Source organism: Chaetodon auriga, chromosome 15 (assembly GCF_051107435.1).
Source record: "Chaetodon auriga isolate fChaAug3 chromosome 15, fChaAug3.hap1, whole genome shotgun sequence".
NCBI classification, from domain to species: domain Eukaryota; kingdom Metazoa; phylum Chordata; class Actinopteri; order Chaetodontiformes; family Chaetodontidae; genus Chaetodon; species Chaetodon auriga.
Window position 1 is genome coordinate 7,942,132 of NC_135088.1, and position 25,470 is coordinate 7,967,601.

Genomic DNA, 25,470 nt, shown 5'->3' on the forward strand with positions numbered 1-25,470 from the left:
AAGAGACGCAGGGGTGCTTTAGGAGGGTGTCAGCTTCAGAGTGTGTGTGTGTGTGTGTGTGTGTGTGTGTGTGTGTGTGTGTGTGTGTGTGTGTGTGTGTGTGTGTATTGCTTACGTTGTGAGGACATAAATCTGTTCACTCAGTCAAATTGTGGGGACTCGCCATACTTGTGGGGACAAAATGCAAGTCCCCATAATGAAAATAATTAAATTTAAGGGTGAAGACTTAGGTTAAGGTTAAGGTTAAGGTTAGGGTAAGAGTTAGGGTTAGGCAAGCAGTGGTTATGGTTTGGATGAGTCCCCAGGAAATGAATGTAAGTCTATATGATGTCCCCAAAAGTGAGGGAAACCTAACATGTGCGCTCTTGTATGTGTGTGTGTGTGTTTGTCTTATTCAAGATGCAGATCATTAAATTTCAGGCTTAAGACTTGAATAAAGGTTAGTTTTAGGGTCAGTGGTTACGGTTATGGTTAGGGTTAGTCTTTCGGAAATGAATGTAAGTAAATGTGTGTGAGTGTGTGTGCTGGAGTGTGTGTCAGTGACATAGCTACAAGGATACTGATACAGACATAGCAATGTGGAACGCAATCCAATCCATCTTCAGAGCACTACCTACCAAAAGCACAAAAAAACCAATATTGATGTGAGGGGCATAACACGACTGGCTCGATGTGGAGCCATTCTTCAATACAAGCGAACTGTGTTTTTTTTTCTGTGAGGGTGTGCTGAGAGGAACAGGTGTGATACAATCAGTTACGAGAAGTTTCTAGAGGAACTAATCCTAATGAAGAGCTAACATGGAGGTCTGTGGAATATCCTGAAGAGGAAGGTCACTTTTCAGCTTTTTAAACACCAGAAATGATCCACTTTTACCTCCACTCTGTTGGAGATTTGGCAGAAGTTTGCATTCATTTGCATAATGATGTAATATTTTAATTATTTTGTCCTACTTCAAAGACAAGGCCCCTCTGATTTAGTTTTATGTTAACACACGTTAAACAGCCTGATAACGTACATGAGAGAGAGAGAGAGAGACGCAGTACATTTGGTTCACTACATGCAACAACGAATAATAATAACTTGATGTGAGCATCAAGAAGCTTTAATACCCGCAGCACTCTGGAATGAAAGTGCATCTCGCACAAACCCGCACATACAGCGTGGTCAACACTAATCCTAACAATGTTATTTGTTTTTCCAGGGAGTTGTTCCTCTCCTCAGCTCACCCTATCTGACCTCTTTAACTGGTGAGAGAGATCAAGATTCCAGACTTGTTTTTTATTTCACTGCCACTGGCAACAGCAAAACAAAAAAAAAAAGTAGAAGAAGAGAAAGAAATAGAAAAATCTCCAATCCCAATTTCACTCGCGGTGTTTTCACAAAAATCTATCAGTAAAACACAACAAAAAGTCCTTTTTGTATTCCTTATTTAAAGTTTGATATTGATTAAACGGAGGGCAGACTGGCTGCATATGCTGCAGAAAACACAACATCCATGCATAAATATAACATGAGTGATAAAACATAACAGTGGACTACTTCCTCCTGCCAGCTCCTCCTCTACTTACCAGCCAATAAAACACAATATTACAATACCAAAAGACACATACATCCTATGTGCATCAGTGTACAGGCTATGACCACACACACACCGATACAAAAGGCTAGACACACATTGCTTGCATGCATCCTCCATGACTGAGGTGCCCAAGTGGGAGAAATTTCAGTAACTGGAAGGAAAGCATTTCCAAACGCTTACACGCCCGACTAACCTCTCATCCAGGTTTTCTTTTATCTTTTCCTTGAGTACACTCCCACAGCTGACAATATAAGGCTGAATAATTAAAAACGCTGGAAACTATTTCAGGCTTCATCTTCAACGTAAGTGCTGATGTAAAACTCCATTTAAAAGCACAACAGACAACAGCGGCACTTGTTCTCAGCATCATTTCCCCAAATGTACCACTTCCTGGAATCAAAAGAGAAAGTGAACTACAAAGGAAGCTCGAAGCTAAGACTCTGAGCAATAAGGCTGTGAAGGCAATGGATTTGTTATTTTTCTGTTTTTGCATTGAAGTGCGTATTTTAAATTGAACTAACTACTGTATACTTTACAAATAAAAAAGCAGACAACTGAAGAAAGAGAAGTGATGGCAAAAGTATCACTCGAACCAAGAACAACTGCTTCATTATCCTTCTCGACGCCATCCCATTATCAACTCTCAGTGTCATGTTCAGCTGCTGTGAAAACCAATCCACACCCGCCGTCTCTCCTGTTTGGCCATTATCAACTCCTTGTGTTTTGACAGGCTGTGATGAAGCAGAGTCTAATCTTGTGCCCCACTGACAACTTGCAGCATGAGTTTCCACGCGCTGTGAAATCTGCGTGCTAGTGTCAGACGTGAGTCAAACCACAGTGACCCACAAGACCAATTATAAGGCTTTGATGACAAGACAGACCGGCAGAACCGCGCGTGTAAATCCATTCAGCTTGGAAAAATAAACACAAAAATCAATACGTATACTTCAAAAACACATTTGTCTGACGCATATCAAATACAAAGACCTTTCAAAATTCTTTTGTCTTGGCCTTTTATTCACATTGACACTGTCAACCGCCCAAAACTGAGCTTTTGGAAACTGCTCTCTGGTGTTGATACCTCATGTAACGCTGTAGAATACTCCCTTTACAAAACATCTTTAATTCAGTTTGTACGAGTGCAATGTTTCGAGCCCAGTTGCGGCGAAACCACAAGTCCTTGTGAAACAGACACCGGAGCATTAACACTCCTCCAAATCTCTCTGTGATTGCTTATTTGTTCTGTCACGACAGCCCTTCAAACAAAACAGGTGTTTATGCCGTGACTGCATGCATATAAAACAGTGATTTGATTAAGACTCTCAACGCAGCAGACCATGGAATCAAATCACTATTAAATCACTTCTTAATACTCGTACAGTTGTCAGACAAAGGAACCAGAGAGACATGTCAATGGCAACACCTTTGTTGTGTAATCACTTTTATTGAAACACAAAGTAAGTCATCATCAAGAGTTTTACAGTGCAAACAGGAACTGCCAGTCGCCAAAGCCGCATGTTTTTTCATAGTGCTGATTTGTCCAATTCTAAACTAATATAATGCACAAAAAAAACTTTGGCGGTTTGCTGTGCAGTGGAGCATAAAGTTTGACTGATGTTGTTGCCCAGGTGTTGCCTTCACCTCATGGCCCTACATTGAAGCCTGACACTCTGCATGACTTGACAGCTGACAGGAAGATGACAAACTGAAGTCAGGGACGCTCTTAAAAGCACATGCAAAATAACCAAAAAGTCAAAACTTCACATTGTGTGGGCCTCCTGTCATTGCATGCACAACCTCCAGTTTAGGTACTTACTTATTGTCGATCATGTGGTGCAGCCCTGTGAGCCGTAATGGCAAATACTTACCTTATTTCACAGTTACACAGTTTTTATTTAGACTCATTTCTTGTCTTTTTTTAGTAAAGCCAAATATGTGGAGCACGCAATAAACACATACAGATGGTCGCTCTTTGTTACACCTTACACTTGACCTCAAGCGGTTTGCTGTTTGACAACAGACACTAAACCAAATACACATACCTGCATACACACACACACACATGTTTTTGACCTCTGTTAGGTCACTGCGGATGGATGAGCCGAAATGAAGCAATCTCGCTCTACTCACACTTTATGGGATATCATACTGAGTGTGTCAGTCTGAACATGTTACCTTGATTAACAATCTAAAAATAGGTCCCACACAATGATGAGTGTTATCCCCACTACACAACACAAAGCAGACTCACTCGAGGCAGGAGTGGTGTGATGCTGAAATGTGTTGGAAACATCGTGTTTCGGAAAATTGGAGTTCATGAAAAACTGATCGTTGAAGTAAAACATCAATAGTCAATTATTGTCAAAGCTGAAAGGAAACAACGCTGACCCCTCATTCACCTCCTCATCCCGACTCTTCATTCGTTTCTCTGTCACTGACTCGCACTTATCTCTCAGTGCAACACAGCATTTCTATTGAAATAATTAATAGATTCAGAGGTGGTCTGATTTTTGTGAACTCTAGAGTTGGTTGACTACAATTCCCTCCACAATGACACAGAGACATGCTACACTTTGAGGTTGTCATCCTCAGAGATGTGTGTGCACGACAAACTGTCAGTGTCAGAAATAACACAGCACTGTTAATACATAAATAAGTACCTGGCCCAGAGCCATATCAGCTCTACGACTGATAAAATACTCCAGTCAACAAAGCCAAATAGTTGTCAGTGAGCATTTAACACTGATTAACTCTGTCAATTGTGCTGTTTAAATAGACACTGAGCTTTTGTTTTAAGGGATTTAGTCATTTTGGGCGTTCTAAGTTCAAAGCACTCACTTGCTACGTTTGTCTGCTTCCTTAATTAATTTCCATACCTGCCTGCTTACCTGACATTACGTAACATATTAGAGTCAGTGATGAAAAATGAACTTGAGAGTTAATGATAAAGCAAACTCTGTCTCCTCCGTTTGAAACAAAGAATCAGGATGCAAATGCGCCCGCAAATGATTGATATGGTCTGACTGTGATCAAATCACGATGATTCAGTCAGTTCAGCTTGAGGATTCAGACATGTGAACACCTCTACTTCCAATCAAACTCATGGGCTCAAACTTATGTCACATGCAGTCACAGCAAGTTAGTTTATTGACCATAGAACATGAAAGTGACTGATTTGGACCACATCTGTTTAATCACCGCAAACCAATGACTGTAAATAAAGAAGGACGGCATGTCTCCACTTCCTCCCACTTAACAAAAATTATTAATACTATTATAATAAAAAATAGCAATGGATTCCATTAATATAGCCCTTTTTCATGTTAGCCAAAATATTCTATGTTGCATTGACATGGAGCTTGATTTTTAGTTTGACCCATTGGCTAACATGGAGGGAGCTGGGTTCATGACCTATACTGCAGCCAGACACCAGGGGGCAACCAAGGAGTTTTGGCCTCATTTTTAAGGAGCTGACTTGCTGCCCAGTGCACTTCATCAACTTCTCAGATGTTAGCTGTAAACTTACGAGCAAAGGATGCACCAGTTGTGTGTGTGCGTGTGCTTTTTTTGTCCTTCCCTTCTGAAGCAGATTCATACATGTAAGTAAGACACATCTTTGCTTCGATTCATGCCACCCTGGTCGAATTTGCATGCAATGGTGTCTTTCTTTGTGTGCAGCAATGATCACACAGAAGCTATAGTTCTCCCTCATTTAATTGTTTTTATCCTCGGTCATTCATGTACTTAAAGGACTGTTGGCTCTTGGATTTTAGCATGCATTTCCCTTAGATCACATGGTAAAGCATCTCAACGCAATTAGCTGTTTCATACTGATGTTCCTCATGTGCGAGTTCAAATGAAGTTCAGCTAGTGTGACTGGTACTGTTTTCACCACAGCAAATCAACCAAAACTGGTGAGTGTGAGCAGTAGCACACACACAAATAGAGCAGTGGGGCCAGTGAACTGAAAGATGCCTCCTGAAATGGTAGGCCAGCCGATTAACCCACTTTGATTTGTAACTCTGTCTAATCCCCCCTGCAGCAGGGCCCCAGCCTTGTGTCATGAACAAACAGGGAAGAGAATCCAAAAGCGAGAGACCAGAGAGTGTGAGGGATGAGCAGCAGAAGAGAGCAACATCAGCTTGACATGGGACAGGTGTGGAAATTACTGCCCTGCAACGAGCGAATGGCACAACGGCAATATGCTGTCAATTCCCCACACTCTGCCCATCGAGTAGACAGCAAGATGCTGCTGTTTAACAGACCTACAGCTGCAGGGAATGGCCTGTTCTCTGATGGCTAAGCATGCACCCCATCATTCACTGTCACAGGCAACCGTGAATCAGCTGCCTAACTAGTGAGCTTGTTTAACCTAGGGGAATTGATTACATGCGTTCTTTCCCCTGACATTTAGAGCTGTGTTACTAATTGTACAATGAGCAGTGTCTGTAACATTAACACCAATCTAAGCAGTACATCTGTATGACAATGTGTGTGCACGCAGGGGCATAAGGCAACATTCTGGACCCTGCATTCTCTATGGGCACCTTTCTACATCCAGAGCTATTCACTCTAGTATCTTTGCGGGCCCTCTTCTTATGAGGGGTCTGCATATTTAGTCCCCTTTCCCCCCAGGCCTACGCCCCTGTGTGTATGTGTGTATGTCTACTGCGATGGGTGCATGTTACTCCATTTATGAATGTTAGATGTTGCAGATGGTGCTCGAAAATGACCCAAATTTATATTGCGTAACAACACTCAAAAAAGCAGTTGACCCTGATCAAACACGAATTACTTCACACACAACAAAGTGTTGCTGCAGGGTTCTTGATATGACTTAATGCAGTCAGCTTTAAAGTTATAGAGAGCTTGTTTGTAAAAGAGAACTGAGACAACACATTTTCTACACAACAAAGGGGTGAGCACACCCCCACATCATAGCTGGTCAGTTATTTAATTGCTTTCCCTCCGTATTCTCTATATGATTCCTTTTACAGGAAAGAACTCACACGGGTGCTAAATGAAGCCACAGCTCTGTCAGGCTATACTTAGGCAAAGCAGTGCTTTGAGAAAAATGCTAACGTGAATGAAAATAACATGTTAGCAGGTAGTACTTACTGTATTCACCATGTTAGTTTAGCGTGTTAGCATGCACACATTTGCTAATTAGCACTAAACACAAAGCACAGCTGAGACTGATGGGAATGTCATGAAAATATGTATAAATATGAAAATATAAGAAGGGGAGTGTGGTAAGGCTGCACACTGTTCTGGAACATGGAGGAAAAGACCATTTAAAGAGTATTCACAGAATAAAAGCCAAAGTTTGGGCAACTGCAGAAACCTGTTGTATAGACTACTGATAAGATTTAAAAAGAGATATCTGCAGCGCGAACAGAATTAATGGTGGTCTAACGCTTCAGTCACCATTTACCCACACATCTTTGTACACACAGCTTAAGAGATTTGGACTGCACAAAAACCTGTGGTAATCTTGTCATGGCGACAGCTGCTCCGTCTACCTCTCCGCCCTCCATTGCCTCGAGTTCCTCTCACTATTCCCTCTTTCAGAGGCTCCGTTCCTCACCTGAGTACCAGCTGTTGCTCTCAAGTTTTCCCCATCCTGCTCAATACCCAACTCAGTCACCTGCTCGCCCAGTAGCCATTGTAATTAGCTCCAGTATGTATAGAGGATAGCTCACAGTTAGCCTCTGCCAGATTGTCTATGTTGTCATGTTGCTTTACTGTTCCAGGCTTCATTCTGTTTTCCCTGTCTGTATCTGTTTATACATGGCCATCTGGCTGGCTTTTAATTTAACGCCTATCACCCTCAGTATTTTGGATTTGTTTGCCATATCAGATTGACTTTGTTTCCAACTGTTAGTCCACGCATTGCCCAAGTAAATACTTGATTATCTCCAGAGTTTTGGGTTCCATCTCTGCCATCCCATGTTGGAATTATTTAGTAGTTTCTTTGTGTTGATTTTTGTCCTGTATTTGTGTCAGGATAATTATTTTGGTATTACTTTAGTATCCCTTATTTGCATTAGACAGAGTGTCAATACTAACTTATTGATAAATCTGGATTGATCATCATTGCTTCAGGGAAATATACCAATACGTATGGATATGTGTTTTAAAGGATAAGGCAGGTGTTATTGTACATCCTCCTTGGTTTTGACATATCCCTGTTTCTGGCACTCAGCCCCAAGCCCCTTCATTCCTGTAGTGAAGGAGTAAAGGAGTTTTTAACAAGAGTAAGCAATTTCCTAAATCAGCTGGGCCCAACAAATGTCACTCAAACTGGAGTATAGTGCATTTGTTGGGGGCTATTTTCAGTTGCTGATTAATACAAATGTGGCACCCTGGTGAGTATTTATGGCAGCAGTGTAGTGTATGTGGGATCTACTTAAAAGTGCAGTACTCAAGTTCATCGTAATAAATAACTACACCTGGATTGGATCATTTAGTCGGAATTAGCAAGGCCTCCAATGTTATAGCTGCAGGATATGAACTACAGACAATATTACAAACAGGCAGCTCTCAGTCCTGCAGAGCTAGCCTCCTATAGTCTTGCTTTGAGGCTGAAGCATCATTTTGTCCGTCATTCTCTCTTTTATTTTTTAATTGATGAGGGGCTGTCAAGTACACACAACAAAATACCAGATGTTACGGCTGAGCCCGCGCCAAGAGCAATGACTACTGTTGCTTTGAGTTATCAGGATTCCAGCAACGGAGACAGGTGCTCACACTGATCTCATGTGTAACGTACAGTTCCCCTCATATGAAGGGAGGGATAAAATATCACTTTGTTGTCGCTAATGCATTTATTTATCCAGTGTTTGTTTTTCCTCTCCCTCACCCCTCATATAAAGCATGCGGGGAAAAACTTCTTATTTCCTTCCTTGTTTTATCCTCATGATCACTATCATCAGAGCAACACAACCACCACCATCTTCATTTACATTAAGTTAATCGGTTCTGCTAATGAGTAAACACCTACCCATATTGTCACCGATGACATAAAAATCCTATTCTCAGTATACAAACAACCCACTTAATGTCTGTCCTTTTACGTTCAAGTGGCACACAGGTGTAATCTAAATGGATTACAAAAACTCTGTAGGGAGGCATATGTATCTAAACCTACCAGCATGAATAATGCAAGTTGGAGCATGGGGTGTTTCAGCACTCCACTCACATAATTCACCCACTCCTCCCTCACTCCCTCCACCATCCCTGGTGACTTTCCTCTGCACAAGCTTGCTGTATTTTCGGCATTCGTATGTGAGGTATACAGCTTCTGTGTGTGCATGTTTCATGTTTTTTCTGCTGAATCTGTTGATAAGCGTAGCAGGTTGCCTCCAAGTCTTCAGGTGGGAGGAGGAAACCCAGTGGGAAAGACATGGCTTAATGAAAGGGTTATAGAAATGAAATGAAAGTATAGAGTAAGTGGGCTGGAAATATTTTGCCACCTAAGGGGCTCCGCACATTAAAGACTAATAAATAAAGAATTAAAATAGACTCAAAATAAAAGTTTCTGACAAATAGTAATCGTATTAGTGAACATAATCCAGCATCACCTCGATATTTGGCGTCAAGACCTGATACTTATTCCACTGACTGTCAGGTCAGCTGGAGTTAGAGATAGTGCATTGATCCAATCTGTACACAGGACGGTAGTGAGTTGAAGGGAAGGAGTTAAATTGGCAGCATTTGATTAATTTACAATCAAGAAAGAAATTCCTAACCTACCAAATACACTGACATTCATGGTAGAATTGCCATATAAGGAGGGAGGTCCTTTATTGTCCAGAAACATGCTTCCATTCATATTGTACATTATAGGAATGTACTATTACTATACAGTGGTCTAGCAGTACTTCCTGGATATGGGTGAATTGGAGTGGATCTGATCATGGGGTTACTGAGATGAGGCGTTGGCTAAAAGCAACACATCATTGCTTTGGATTCATGGCCCAGATTTACTGTTTTGGCTCAGTCTCATCGCTCCCAACTACCCTTTTTCCAGCAGCAGCAGCAGCTGTTTTCAGCCAAAAAAAAAGCCCAGATAAACCCACCATAATACCACCTGCCCAGCACCAAACTGCAAACAGACAAAGGAAATGACTACCTGGTGAACACAGTCGAGCATTTAGCCGCCAACAAGACAAGACTTGATGAATATCAAAACAGGAAGAGGAGTAAATATTGGATTTACATTCCTCGGGTGGCCAGAAACAGGACTCCAAATGAATGCTAATGTTGCTTTGTGCTTGCTGGATCTGTAATAAAGCGACTGTTTGCTAACATACCTGCTGTTTCAACTTTGTCAGCTGAAACCTGTGCATTCAGATAATTCTGCTGCGCACAAGACACTAAAAAAAATATCATATACTGCTTTAAGTTTAAAGGTTTTGTCAGCATATGGTGAAAGTTATCAGTATTCATGCTTGTGCTACATGGGTAATTAATTCAATTTCTTCATGGCACATTTAAATGAGTGAAATTACTTGCATCCGGTCTCCGCCTCCGAGATTGCGAGATTGTTCTTGTTGTGTAACTCCTAATTGAGTAATTTCTACTGTTTTATATTGTAGTGACAGCCGAGTCAGTGCAGTGATTATATCAAGTTGACACTGCTAACAGGAAGGATGTGGTTAATTGGCTGTCTAATCTGAAACATAATGACGATTGTGTTCTTAATGTCTGAATCCTCTGTTGTTTTCCTCCGTCCTGAATTGAACTCTGCACATGCAGTTATTACATACACAGTGAGGTCCCCTCTTTAGTGCCCTTCGCCATAAGTCAACTCTTACCCTTTAATGTATTTCAAATGCCATTCATGCCAATTTTTAATGAAATTGTCTTGGAACAGGAGCCTGGAGATGAATCTGGATTGTCTTTTAAGTCCAATGTATCATCTATCCTAAGCAGTGAAAATAAATCAATACTGTTATATTAGAGCCTGGCTTTCCCTGTACATTGCATTCACTCTAGCTGTCTCCATTACAGCACCAAGTCAAATCCTTGCTGAAACCTGGTTGAGTTTGACTCTGCTCTGTCCGTCACATAATTCGAACAGCTACTTTCTTGGTGGCTAATATACCAGTTTATGAGGAAACACGGCTGGAGACTGGAAGGGGATTAGGATTTATGAATGTGTGTATGTGCATGAGAGGCACAGAGAGAGAGTGTGTACATCCTCACTAGAGACATCCTCGATGTACAAGTTGTCTGCCCTATATGCTAGCAGTCTTAATATAGATGGTGGATAAGAAGGGGACACTGCAAGTCTCTCCAAAGGACTTCAGCAGCTGAAACCTTTAATGCAGTAGTTTTGAGTAAATTAGCCTTTATGGCCAACTCAAAAACTTGTGCTCTCTCTTTGTGCTGCAGAATATCCAAACCAGCCATCTGCAGCTCTTTGAATTCACGTTACAATAACATCTTAAGCTTGTAATTAAATACTTTATCATCAACAATTGTGTCTGGGGACTGAGGCCAATCCCCATTTGCTCATTAGCTTGTTCTAAGTTTAAAAGACAGTGTGTGGATATTTTTAACAGTTTGACAGTTGATTTTACAACAGGACAGAAAAGTTGGAGTGCCTTCATTTCTTGTTATTTATTTCAAAGCACAGTTGGAATGTGTTTCAGTCTGTGGATCTTCACACATTGCCTCTACACTCTCATTAGTTACCATGCAACCACCATGCAGGAGGAGTCTGGAAATAATTTGAGTGCTGACAAAGATGGCAGTGATCAACCCTTGGGTATAATTTTGGTGAAACCCAGTCAGACAAAGTTGTGTGCGCGGTGACAAAATAGTGTCACTGCACCCTTTTAAGAAAACCGAAGCTGCATTCATTATCTCCAAAGATTAATTATATCATTAAGGTGATGTTTTCCTCACCTGCTCACCATTGTTATTATATAGTATTAAATGTTTAAATATATGCCATGTAAATCTGTTTGAAACATAATGAGTCATTATTTTGGCTCCTCCCTGCACAGAGGTACTTATACATTACTTGAGTTTTTCTATTTTATGCAGCTTTATACTTCTACTCAACTACATCTCAAAGGTAACTATTTGTCTGGCAGCTTTATGTCATGCATTGAAGCTGACAACAGCCTCTTTTTTTTTTTTTGGAGCTCATGAAAAGCTGACTTATCAGAGATACATGGTTCTCACAGGACAGGGACACCACATCTTATAGAATATGATGCATAGCTGTAGATTAAACTGCCAAACAGTATATAAATTATCTAGAATTAGTTCAGCCATAAGCATCTACAGCCATAAAATGCAAAATAAACATTCATGCAGCAGTAATGTGAATCCAGACGCATCGTATATAACAGTAAAATACTGATTTTAATGCATAACAAGTGCTTTTACTGACACTTTAAGTACCTTTTGCTGCATACATGCTGTTACTTAAGTAAGGTTTTAAATGCAGAACTTGTAGTGTAGTATTTTCACAGTGTTGTATTAGTACTTTTACATGAGTAAAGGATCTGGATACTTTTCCACCGCTGTGCCCACATCAGCAATATAATACTGAAGGCTGCTGTGAAATAGATTTGGACACAACTACAGATGCAGAATTAATATCATTTTAAAGCTCTCAGGTCTGGATGAGATATTATGCAATACCACATAAGTGCTTCCACAATCTTTCTTTCCTTTTATTATCATATGGCAAGCAATAACCCCTTTGCCTTTCAGCCAACATCCATTATAATGTATCACATTTGTATAATGTATAGTACAGGCCTAGTTTTCAGTGCAATCCTGATGCATTTATAGCAGGCATCCCATCAGAGATATCTTCTGCTGAGAGGTAGAAATAACTGGGTACTAAAATGGGGGGCTCTGAATTTCATAGTCCCTCTCCAACAATCAATAAGCTCCTCTTGACCTTTATGTGCATCAATAATGGTATTTCTGCCTTTTGGAGGAAGATAAGAACTTTAGTTCATCCTCAGATAGGAGTATTTCTCCCCCAGTGAAAACTGTTGGCTTAGGATTCAAGTGCTCAGGAGCTCAACCAAAAGCAAATATTGAGAGTTAAATGGCAGTGGAGAGAGTGCCCAAAGAGACCTGCTGGGAGAGAGAAATCAACCAATGCCTCTATGCACCTACTGTGCATATTTTCCATCCTTCCTTTGACCAATGCATGAATTAAGGCTTGCAAAGCCACTCGCCTTGGGTTGAATGTCTAACATGACATTGGTATTCAGTGTGTGTGTCCCTCTCTGTATGTCCACCTCTGAGTCATGCAGAATGAACCCTCAGCAGCACTAGGTACATGACCTTCCCTCCAACACCAGCACTGCTTCTGGCTCTCCACATGGTAACTTGTCAGTGCTCGCTCTCCCATCTATCTCTGTCTCTCTCTCTCTGTCACATACACAAGGGTGAAGAATTGACCCCTAGGTCTTACACAATCATATCCTATCCTTTTTCACCCCAGAAGGCTTGGGACTTTGGCTCCGGCACCCAGGAACAAGTGACCTTTCATGGGAATGTAATGAACACCAGCGACAACCTCCTCATTCCATGTCTGGCTCTGAGCCTAAGTGACATGTAGTATTGTTTTCTACATGATATATGATACAGTAAAGCCAGCTATGGGTGTACAGAAACTGTGTCACTAGCTTTTTCTGAAGTCCTGTCTTTAATTAAGAAAAGGTAATCTTGGGGTCCTGCAACATGCTTGAGCCCAGGTTGTGCATTTGGACATCTGAACCGCTTACGTGAGAAACAGCAGAGAGGACTTCATGTCCTTCCAGTCACGCTTGAAGGCTTGCATACTTAGTTTGGTGACTCATCTAAAGTGAGCTAGAGGCCTGTGTTGTTTCTAAATGGATTTTTGCTCTGAGACATTGGTAACAAAGTGCTAAAACAGATGGTTTAAGACAAGCCTCTTTGCAGTTCCTTATTTTAATGGCCCCTCTGGAAAAATCTAATAAATACACTATGTTATCACCTGCTCATGTCTCTGCTTTAAATGTGAGGTCTTCAACAGAAAGCGGTGGTGGGTGATAGAAGAATATATTGTTAATACACAGCAAAGCACGGATGTCCCGCTCTGCCATAATGGCTAATGGCACACTGTTGGATACAACCCTCAGTGACATCTCTCCATTATCCTCAACCCTGCTTCTTATCTGTTCTCTAAAGAAAGTACACAGGGTGGCTCCATCCCCGCACCAAAATAAGTGGCAGATAGAGAGCCAGATGGGGGAGAGGAAATGGAAGAAAGGAAAGTGCTTCTACACCAGCTGCTATCCTGAAAAGTGGTTACATTTATAGGAAGGGGAGCAGATCAAAGATGCCGAAACCATTACACACACACGTGGCCTCTTCTTTTCATGAGAGTCCAATGGGTCAGGTGGTAATGACTCCCCTTTCACATTAGAGGGTGTTTAGTGGGCCAAACCTGACAAAAGAATGGGATGATCAAAGAAGCTGCGCGGCACTGGCTTTGTGTGTTCGGATGGAGAGTGGGATTTTGGCCATGTGTGTGGGTGTGTGTGGATAAAAACCCTGACGTACTTCTGGGTAGGAGTAATGAAGCTGGGATATAATCTACTTTTTTTTTTCTGAAAGCTGTAGCCCAGAAGCCATGACAGCAGTGGAGAAAATAACAAACAAAGCACAACAAACTTGGTCCTGTTGGCTTTGTTGTAGGATACATACTGCTGTATATCATATATTTGTAACACAAAAGCTAAAAATTGTGCTTGTGCCATCTTCCCTCACTCTCTTTTGGATTTATCTCACTGCTTCATGCTATCTTAAAAATGGAAATTCCCTGAATATCAACATATATTTGTTGCCTAGCACAATGGTGTGGCCATTTAGCATAAAAGAAAATCACTCCTTTCCTTTATGCTGAGAAACACTATGTATAAATTGAATGAAATATGCATTAGGCAATTAGGTTGTAGATACAAATAGCATCTTCCATCACATTTTAGCATTTGATTTCCCTAAATACCTGCTATGTCCACCCTCACAGTGTACAAACTGTATTGTCTGAACTGAAAGACTCTTTATTCACACACACACACAGCCAAAAACACAATGTAAGGCAGCTTTCAAGCTCTTGCATCGGTTACACAGGGAAAGCATGCCTTTAATTAAGAATTCAATGCCACTGTGGAGGGCTCTGCAGACCTGCACTGTGAATGCGTGTGTTTGTGTGTGCGTATGTACTGTATGTGCCTGTGGTTGTGCAAGTCTTCTGTAATAATGCATGCAAATAGACACGGCATCATCTGTTTTCTCATCTCATCAACATAGTCTACAGGAGCACAAAGACAGCAACATCAGGAACAGCCTTTGGGTGCTGCTGCCAAAAATATTCCCACGTGTAATCAGTCCCTGACATCCCAACATGACTCACATCACAGCTAGTAACGGCAAAACAACTGCAACAGCAGGATTGTATCTGTGCAAAGATGAAAACATGCTAACTCCCACAGTAGAGGTCAACCACAGAAAGAGACAATGTTAGAAAAATAAAGATGACAATGGACCTATCAAAATCTCATGCATATTACCATAAATATCAATTTTTGCTCACCTTGTAGTATCATAAGTGTCAGGAGTGACCTTCCATGATGATAAAATGCATCCTTGAGTTTCAGTCAACTGAGGCGCAGTTCTAACATCTCATCACTAGGAGGTGCACTTGTATGAAGCAAAACTTAAACTCCACTTCTCATAACCACAGCTCCCAAGTTCTTCCACTGCAACTGTTTCTAGTAAAGCACTCACAAACCAGCAATAACAGACAATCTGAAACATTTCTCAGGCAGCAACATGTATGATTTTGGCCAATACTCTGACTTCCCCTGTAAGGCATGACAGAGGTGATTGGATTGAACTTGTCTTATTCCCCCAAATCATTGATTTTTTTTGAGGTTAGTCATGCTTGCCTGTGTACCTGCTCAGCAAATTAAGCAGCCAGCAGTTTATGAGACCGAAAACAGAGCGTCCATCTACGTCAATCAATTTCAAAACCCCAGAGAGGTCGAAGTCATGCCATCAGCCCTCAAACAAAACATCCGCTGCCTTTGAGCTCTCAAACCCACAAGTCGATGCGAGTGATCGGGGGGAAAGAGACATTTACACAGCTGCATTAGGAGGGGGTTTCCCCGGTGGTTTGGGAGGGTATTTCCCCTGGTAGGTTCACGCATAGCACAGATCATTAGTCCAGAATGGCCACCCGCTGTCAAAGAAGAGGTGATAATGGCCTACTTACCATATTGACTTCTGATACCATGTCTATGCTGGCTATGTCTATATTCATTCCCACTCCAACCGGAGCACCTGGGACAGATCAAAAACAACGGTAAGCAACAGAGATACTGTACATCAAGTGCATCCTGTATCATTCAGTGACATATTAATGATGTGTTCGTGATGGGAGCACAGATTAACACTCGTGAGTTCAGATGTTGTCAGCCGGATAACAGTTGACAGTGTTCATTTCGGGTGGGATTAGATGCGCTGAGCTGCGGTCAAAAGTGCTGGTAATTACCCTAAAAGTTGTTTACGTTAAACCATCTAGCCCTGAAACACATTTCCGTCGCAGTGTACACCTGGATCGGGACGTGGATACAAACAATAATTGGCGCTTAATTGTGTTCAATTCCGACAGATGTGCACTGACAGCCACCTTACAGTAGTGATTTCTCAGTCGAATAAAGGAGCTGGCGTCCACATTCATCACTCATGTGTTCTCCCATTATGTCGGTACCCTGGCTTGTTTTTGACACATTTTGCCTCGATAGCATCATATAAAATGACACAGACTATGGCAGCAGCAGAAGCCGATAAGAAATGGCTCCTTCACTTCGCGAAACTTAACTGAGTTACCGCTGATTGTAGTAGTCATTTAAACACTGTACTATTATGCAGGCTGACGAGGCGCAAACTCGAACAGAGTTGGAGATAAAACGAGTTCATTTACCTCCGAAATCTGGCCTCAATCGTATATCATAACCTTTCAACAGCCTATCCACCGTTTCTTTGACCAGAGACATATTGCTAGGGTCATTGACACTGGCACTGTGGGAGAAAACAGAGAGAAAGGGTGCACAGGAGGTTTAGACAGAAGACATTCTTGAACCATAAAGTGTCCAAGTGCTTTCCATGCCGTCTGTAACAGTCACACTTAGTAAAAATGAGTGGAGCATCCCCCGACCCTTTCACTTACCTTTGAGCGCACACCACGGCCACCACGAGAGGGAACAACCAGACGCTAAAACACCTCATTCGTCTTATTCTGAAGACTGCCATACTTATGTGTGTGTTTTTTTTCTTTTACTGAAGACAGACGAGGTCCAACTTATTCTTGCCAGTGCAGTAATTCCAATGCCGGGCGCATGCGTATTCCCGACCACAACATCAAGAAGCGGCGCTGCTGCTGGTTGTGGCAGATGTAGTACCCAGCCACGGAAGAAATTTAAAGGAGAACCAAGACTGTAAGTTACTCAGGGGCACACGGGGGTCCCCCTGGTTTCTTTACACCCAGTGTGGCTGATTAAGAAGCGGTCACTGTGACGGGAGAGTTGGCGGTTCGAATCCACGGGGGCGAGGTGGAGCATGTGGGTGGGGTTGTCTCTCTCTCTCTCTGCGTTCGCTCTTCAGACACCCGTCAGCCAGCTAATCTCGCTGTCCTCGAGCAAGGCACTTAACCCCGCCGCTCCAGCAGAGCGCTCGGGGGCTCCCGGCTGGGGGCTGGACTGGACAGCTCTCAGTGTCAGCGTGTGTAACCTCCTGTGCGTAAAGCAGAGCAGCACCACAGAGAGCATTCAACTTCACTCCAAGCTGACCGCCAACACAAACTTTCACTCCATAAATGCATATGTGAGACAATGGTGGGGTCGTATTGTTTATTAGAGAGCTGCAGGCTACATCGTGTTAAATCTGCATTTCTGTTGTTTATTGCAAACTACAGATATTGATCAGTGACATCAATCCCTCCGTGCATGAGTGGGAACTTGCACAGATACCGAACAAGGCAGATAAAAGTATTCTTGGAGCTTGTGGTAATGGTTAGTTCTGTCAGTCGGGTCCCAGGGGACGGCTGAGGGAACACAGCACATTCACCGTTTGCTCTCTCCTTCCAAGAACGGAAAAAAGAATCAGCCCTCACTCTCAGTTAGTGACTCTGTCCACGGTCCTGACATTAGTGACTTCGGTCACCCTCTCTCTGACTCTGTCCATTGTGCTGAAACCTGCCTCCCCCCCATCGCTTTCTCTCCTCCACATAAAAAGGGGGGTTCCGTGCTATAAATGCATCCCTGCACCAACGGTTGCTCATGCATCGATCTCCACGCATTCGGGCCTCTGACGAAAACGAGAAGCGTGGCTTAATGCGCTGAGAGGCGCTGTGCCAATGCAGTGCCCGGGGCTTGGAAGCGGGATGCATGGAGCAGAGCAGTATGCACTGAAGCCTACACGCAGCACATCTCTCGCAGCCATGCGCGCTTGTGGCTCCACGCACTGGTAAGCAGGATGCGCGCCACTGTGTAAACTCGGACACGTACTATCATGGATATGGTGGGATCAGAGGCGGATGCTAGGGCAATGAGCCCTGTGTAGGAGTCCTACAGCGGCTCTGCTGCCAGAGAGAGGAGGGGAACAGAAGTGAGCCAGCCAGGGAGATGCTGTACTGTAAAAGCACAAGTAAATAATGATGACTGTCCATGACATTATTGGATTCCTGCTGAGATTGCATTGCTTTGTTCGCATTAAATATCGGAATCCATTTTATTATTTTAAAATTATCTAAAAATCTGATCTCTATTTGGCCTGACGGGGGCGCTGTAAAATGTGAAGGATTTCAAAGCCAAATTAAACGCAGTTGGACTTGGGTAGTAGTCAATGTTATATTTTCAGGCACATTGCACAAATTAGTAACACAACTGCAGGTTGATATGAAATTGTTGGGAGACTTCATATGACTCATACGTGTAATGAATAAATAAATAAATTAATAAATAATCCAGTTAAAATGCATGGAATATACATTTATAGTCTCATGACCCAGAATTTGTGTTGCATTGAGGTAACAGCAAAATCTAGGCCTATGTGCTGTTTAGGAAATAAAAATACTTCATAATAAGTTTTTCAAATATCTTAATGCACACGCACTGATTTAACCTCTGGAAGCACAAGCAGGTTTCTGCACTCTTGGCCCTGCAGTTTGTCTCTGGCACAGAGTATCTTCATGGTTTTCCAGCCTCTTTTCCCCGACATATTAAGTCATTTTACAGTTTTGCATTGAATCACCTGCACAGATGACTTGGATGCAGCAAAGCTTCAAACACTCACATGTCAAAGTGCTTGATGTCAGACCTCTTTTGTAGCTGATAATTGGCATTAAACCTGATATGGGCCACCTCAGAAGCAGCGCATTTGTGATTACGATTGAATTACTTGAGAGCTTAAGTACTTTTCTGAGAGTGTTCACATTACTTTGTCTTCTCCATGTAAATAAGATATATTTTGCCAATTACAGACCACTGTAGATAAGTTCTGTTCATTATGTTGCTGTTCCTCTCCATAACTAGAAATTGATAAAACTGATTTATTTGGCACAACAATAAGCTGTCTATTCAATACACTGCCGTGGTTTTCCAAGCAAGCATTTTCAAGACTGAGTGGCCTGTAGATACACACAGATTTTTATATAGTGTGCGTAAGACATGATGCTGATAACTAGAATTAGTCTATTAAGCGGTTGTGGTGCTACCTGGTTACTCACTGGTCTGAATGTGAGAACTCTGGTGTGTTCATGAACAAGTGTCTGCGTTTTCTTGAGGGCACGCAGTAAAATCAGCACCATGGATTGCACTCATCTTTTCATAATGGGCCTGCCACCATGTTTTAAATCAATTATATAATCAGGCAAAAAAGGCACAGAAACAAACTTTAAAGTTGTTGTTTTCCATGCATGCACAGATTTCAGTGCCTGTCATGAAGAGTCATGCACAAGTTTGGTTGTGTGGCACATGAAGGGCATGATCACTACCAATCAGGGGTTGGTTTATGTATTGTGACCTCTTTTACTGTAGCATGCATTTTATTTCTCACTAATATTCATCAGAGGGTGAACAGATGGTGGAACCATAGAGCGTTTCGGCAATCACAATATTGTGGCTATAAAAAAAAGGACTAAGTTGTATTGTAACCCTTCAATGTCAGTGGGTGGATGTTTGCATCCCTTTGAAACTGGCACTGGGACAGGCAAACAAATATTTTGACCTGCTTTGCTGCTCTTAAATGCCTGATTTACTGAATTGTTTAACGATCCCAAATGGGTTGTATTCTCCTCTTTTCTCTATCTGTTTCTTTCTGCATCTTTGCACTGAGAGGGGTATAATGACTGCTTTTCTGAGTCCCTCAGTAAAACACATGCATTCCCGCCAGTGCAGTATTCAGGTTGTCCTGTGCTGATGAATAAAAGAGGATGTCCCCAATGTTTGAAAAAAAAAAAAAAAGGCATTTGTGTTGTTTCATGTCAGTAAACAGGGGTTTGTTTGCTGGCATCTTGGCAAGATGATGGAAAATGTGCATGTGTCGGAAAGAAGCTTGTGATTTCTGTGTGTGTGTGTGTGTGTGTGTGTGTGTGTGTGTGTGAGAGAGAGAGAGTGAGGACTCTGTGCCTGAGTACACAGATAACACATCTCAGTCCATCGTCTGCTGTGACATTGACTTTTGTTTTTTTGCAATAAATAACCCACATGATGATAAAACTCAAATATTGGCCCACGACATCACACACTGAGTGTTTCATTGGGCGTAAAATTTGATGCCAAAGGCTTGAGTTCTTCACACATGCATACGCATACACACACTCGGTCAGGTTTTACGTTTTTCTCCCAAATGGGAAGTGAGTCCCCATATTACGACTCTGGACAGACAGATTGTGAGTAATAGAAGTAAACACACGACACAATTCTAAAACATTCAAAGTAAAATTCATGCTTCAATAAGAATTCTTATGAATCATAAAGTAGCTTTTTATTCTTCTGGTGATCACAGATTTGGGGCTTTTGAGACTTTTTGATAGATGTTTTGTTTCCTCTTCTATCATATATCTTTAAAAAAAAATATTCAGTACAAGAACAGGTTCATATTTATGATGATATGGCGTTCATCCATGTTAAGTGCTGTGCTATGAGTCTGTCTCTACCCACCACATGTCTCATTTATGAATGTTTCCTCAATTAAATCTTGCTAAAGCCATTGCAAAATCTTGCCAAATATTGGCAAACTAATAAAGCCAGTGCAATCAGCTTTTATTTATTTACACATTTCAGGCATGTCCAAGGGGAAGGTGGGAAGGGAAGAGGGTGGATTACTATGCAGTGCTTAATAAAACCTCTACAGCTTGTGGTCTTACTGTGGAGTTTGCACCTGGTCTGTTCTCAGCAGGTAACACCTCCCATGGCTTGACTGTCTGATATCCATCCAGCCCCACAGAGATGGAGTGGCAATGTGCCAAAGCACATGGCCAAAATACAGTGGCATCATTTCTCCCACTTACTGTCATGGCTGTGTCTTTGAAATTGCCATCAGCTGTGTGCTGATAAAATATACATGACAAATGGTGTTTTTGTATTCATGTTTTCTGTATCGATATGTGCATGTGTGTGCGTATATGTACACATTCGTTCTGCTTGACAGGATTTCACACTGTAAAAGCATTCAACCCGTCAGATCAAATATTACCAAACAACATAAGCTTCGACAGGTAACATACATATCATTTCAAGTATAATCAACACAATTTGTCAGCCAGAGATGAAAATTGCACTCTGCCTTTCCCTGTAATTAAAACACCTCTCTGTATTTCTCTTTTATGTGTAGTGCAATTACAGCATTGACATTGCTGATTAGAGCTCCTTAACTCAGCAGGAGAGCTCTAATAGAGGCCTGTGGAAGGCACATTTAAATGATGGCCTTCTAATTATTGGGAAGGTGACTATTTAGGTCAATGAGACACAAAAAGAATTCAGACACCAAATAACTGACGGCTAGCAAAGTGCAGTGTGGTTATGGCTGACGTCTTTTTTCTGGACAGGAAATACACTGAACCGCAAGTCTTGTAGCGATGGAGGAAATATTCAGATGCTTTGATTCAACAGTTGTAAAACAACCATCTACATTACAAGTGAAAGTCTTGCATAAAAAATCTTGCTTGACTAAAAGAAAGCACTGTATTTCCAGTAGAATGTACTTACTGTGAAGCATCAAAAGTAAAAGTACTCATAATGCAGAGTGGCCTCTGTCAGTCTTAAAGGTACAGTATGTAATTTCTGCTGTTGCATTACTTCAGATTGTGTTGGCTAGTTCTGTTAAACAGCAATGCATCAGATTTTATAAAGTCTGACCTTTTGTATGTAAAATCCTAATCATAAATATAATTTTCACATAAATGTAGTGGACTACAAAGCAATATAGAAAGAGAAGTATAAAGTAAGTGCAGTACTCGGCTAGAGTACAAGTACCGCACAGCTGAACTTAAAGAACAACTGCAGTTTAATACAACTTGGTAATTCTGATGACTTCAAATGTTCATGCTCGAATGTCTCAGGCTGCAGTGACGTTGCTAAAAATGGGTTTAATGGGGCAACAAACTAGGGTGGTCCATCAGTCAGAAAGCTTGTAAACAGCTGACAGTTTAGCCAGATTATCTAAACCACTTTATTGGAACTAAGACAAAAAGTGATGTCCCTAATAATCCCCCTCTGCACAGGAAAACAGTGAGTGTGCACAAGTACAGCTGGCACGGAAGTCAGTCTGTAAACTGTGCTGAGTGTTTATAACAGTTTGGGTTTGTAATCTTACTGTTTGCCTTAAACTGTCCTGTCAGCTTGTTTACAACCTGTGTGAGCTTGTCAGTGTCATTCCCACTTTTTGACATCTGTGCAGTTACATTGTTGAGTTGTTCTAAGCCTCTGAAAGCTTCATATCTGAAGTATTTCTAGGATTTTCAGCATTTTAAGACTCCAATAAGTCAAACAAAATTAGACAACTAAAATAATACAGAAATGGAATACCCAAAAATAACATAACGACAAAATAAGTTTTTTTTTGTTTGTTTTTTCCGTCATCAAGGCTGTGATCTGACACTGTGACCCGTAATTATGTTCAGGAATTTGTCGCCATACCTCACAGGTCCATAGTCCACTGTGTGGCATAGGCACGGTGGCTGCACTCCATCTATCGCAGTTTACTTTTAATGGATGCAAACCGGCCCATCACCATAACCTGAAAATGCCCCTGGATATGTCCTGGACTGCAAACTTTTCATGCAATCCCTGGCACCACCAGAGGCCCGCTGTTGGCCAGGATCTCCACCTGTCCCAGGCAAAATGTCATGGTGGTGGTTTCGACCTCTGAAGAGTAGATAAGCAGGACAAACGAAGTCCATCAGCCAACCTTTATGCCTCATTACCCTCCCTCTACCAGAGGAGGCGCCACCTGCTACCTCATCAAGGTTGCGCCGTCCTTCCCTGCCTCACCACCACCAAAACAGCAGATAGTTGGCCGATTCCTTGCCTACCTTCACACACGCTCCCTCTTTTCATCGCTCTCTCTCAGTCTTTCACTATGCCCCTGACAGACGTTGGTCATCACTGCCAGAACTGCTGACAGGAGTCCAGGCTGAATGTCAGCTTTAGCCACAGTTGGAACCGGTGGAAAAATGGAGGGAGTGATGGAAGGAGGGAAGGAGGGGAGGATTATTTGAGGGCCTCTGCCAGAAGCCCCTCTTTTGGCATCTTGGCATCAGAAGCGATGATTTAGATGGTGACACAGGATGATAACGCAGCAGTTGGCCTCTTGTGTCACTGTTTCGCCGTGCCACCTGCAGATTACGAACATCAAGAGCTACTGTAACGAGGCGAGGCCTACACTTGATGCCCTTCAAAGTGGCACTTTAGTGTCAACATGGGATATCAGCGATTTAAATAAGAACCTTCTGTTAGAGAATAGACACGATGCAGAAAGAACAAAACTCAGACCTCTTCTCTAACATTTTACTGGACACTTAATTAGAAAATGCCTTTTTAAAAAAATCATTTTTGCAAGTATAAACCATCAAACAATCCACTGGTGCATCATCAAGTGATTATAAGAACTTAAAGTTAACCCATCCCTGTTTATATTCAGGTAAATAAATTGCAACCTTGACAGACGTCCAGCTGCTCTGACCAGGTCAAGCTTAAAGCGGATCATCGCAGTTTGAAGACAGTTCCGCAGAGTTGGCAAAGTACCACCTCTGCAGGCTCGCTGACTTTAACCTGACATTGATTCCATAACTACAAGTGGTAACCATAGAGACTGAATACTAACTCTATTCTTACATCTGCTGAGGGAGGAAAATCATATGCATGGTTACAGAATGTGAGAACAGATTTAGCATCAGCTAAATGATCATAATGAAACAAGGAGGCAAGGACGAAACATTTGTGTGTGTCAATAATAATGATAATCATAGCACTTTTCATACAAGAAACGTACGACAAAAAATATGAAAAACAGAATAAAACATGAAGGCAGGATCAAGAATAAAAACAGGAATAGAACAATAATAATAATGATGATAATGATTGTAAAAATAAGGATGAAAATAGGATAAAGCATGTGCATAATGTAAGATGGAAAATTAAAGTTACTGAATAGCAGCAGCAGTAAAATAAAGTTTGAAATAGAGTATAAAGAATGCATAAAATCAAGTAAAATACATCATTTTAAAAGAAGTGCAGCAGTGCATAAGTACGAGGCAAAGCCCAGAAGTTTCAGGCCTCTATCAGGAAAATCATCGTTAGTCGAAAGCAAAAGTTTTCTTTTTAAAATATTCAACAAGCTGGCTTCCCTGATATCTACAGATAACTGACAAAGGCTGCATCCCCAGTTTTCTTTTGGCTGCTGCAGGAAACCTCCAACAGACCAGCAGCAGATGATCTCTGTGCTCTTGAAGGCAAGTAGTGAACGAGGCAGTTAGCAATGTAGCTTGACCCTAATCCATTAAGGGCTTTGTATACAAGGAAGACCTTAACATCAGTTCTAAATGTTAAAGGAAGCCAGTGCAGAGCCGCTGAAACTGGACGTGTATGTTCTGTCCTCTTGGTCCTGGTTAATAGCTGAGCTGCAGAGTTTTGAACGAGCTGAAATTTCTCTGTGTTTTTATGTTTATTTTTTTAGGAAAACTGAAAAGTCTCTGACAGTAATCGAGTCGGCTCAAAAGAAAGACATGAATTAGTTTTTCAGCATCTTTTTGATTCATCAGAGGTCGTCATTTGGGCGGCAGTAACGTTTTTTGAGCGATGGCCTTTCTCAGGGCAGGTTTTGTGCTTGGCAGTTTGAACTGATGTGCTGATTGCACTCGACGTCTGGAGAACTGCAACAGCATTTCAGAAAAAGTGCAAATAAGCTTTTCATCTCCAGCAGAAATAAAAATGTAATGGTTATACAAAAAAAAAACATGTTTGTAAAGCGAAGCATTCATACACACGTTTGCACAGACACACCAATGCTTTCACAACCAGCTCAAATACGTATTTATAGTTTGCACATTCACAGTAATTAAGCACATACAGGAGTGCATATGCGTCAACGTAACACATCCACATATCTTAGTCTAAACCAGATTATATTAAAAATCCGAGTTGTTTAAAGGAAGTTGTAATCCTAAAGTTCTTGCTCTTTTCAACTTTTCCTTGTCGTATTCTTTGCGTTTCACTCGGGGCTGCTGGCAGAGTTTTCTGCTGCACAACTTTTCATGCCTTTTTTTTTTGTTTGTTTTCTGTCTGTAGCTCACAGGTCAGCTGAGGCAGTTAAAGTTTTCTTA

General features: G+C 41.6%; 1 protein-coding gene across 1 annotated transcript in view; it reads right to left on the reverse strand.

The window, feature by feature from the left end:
• gabrb2b (gamma-aminobutyric acid type A receptor subunit beta2b) overlaps positions 1–17,446 on the reverse strand; it is a 59,904-nt gene extending 42,458 nt beyond the window's left edge. Inside the window, exons 1-3 of the mRNA XM_076750113.1 lie at positions 16,819–17,446; positions 16,573–16,670; positions 15,862–15,929 (exon numbers count right to left, since the gene is read on the reverse strand). Coding sequence (XP_076606228.1) covers positions 15,862–15,929; positions 16,573–16,670; positions 16,819–16,901 — 249 coding nt within the window. The 5' untranslated portion in view covers positions 16,902–17,446. The remainder of the gene's footprint in view (positions 1–15,861; positions 15,930–16,572; positions 16,671–16,818) is intronic.
• Between the last annotated feature and the right edge of the window lie 8,024 nt (positions 17,447–25,470).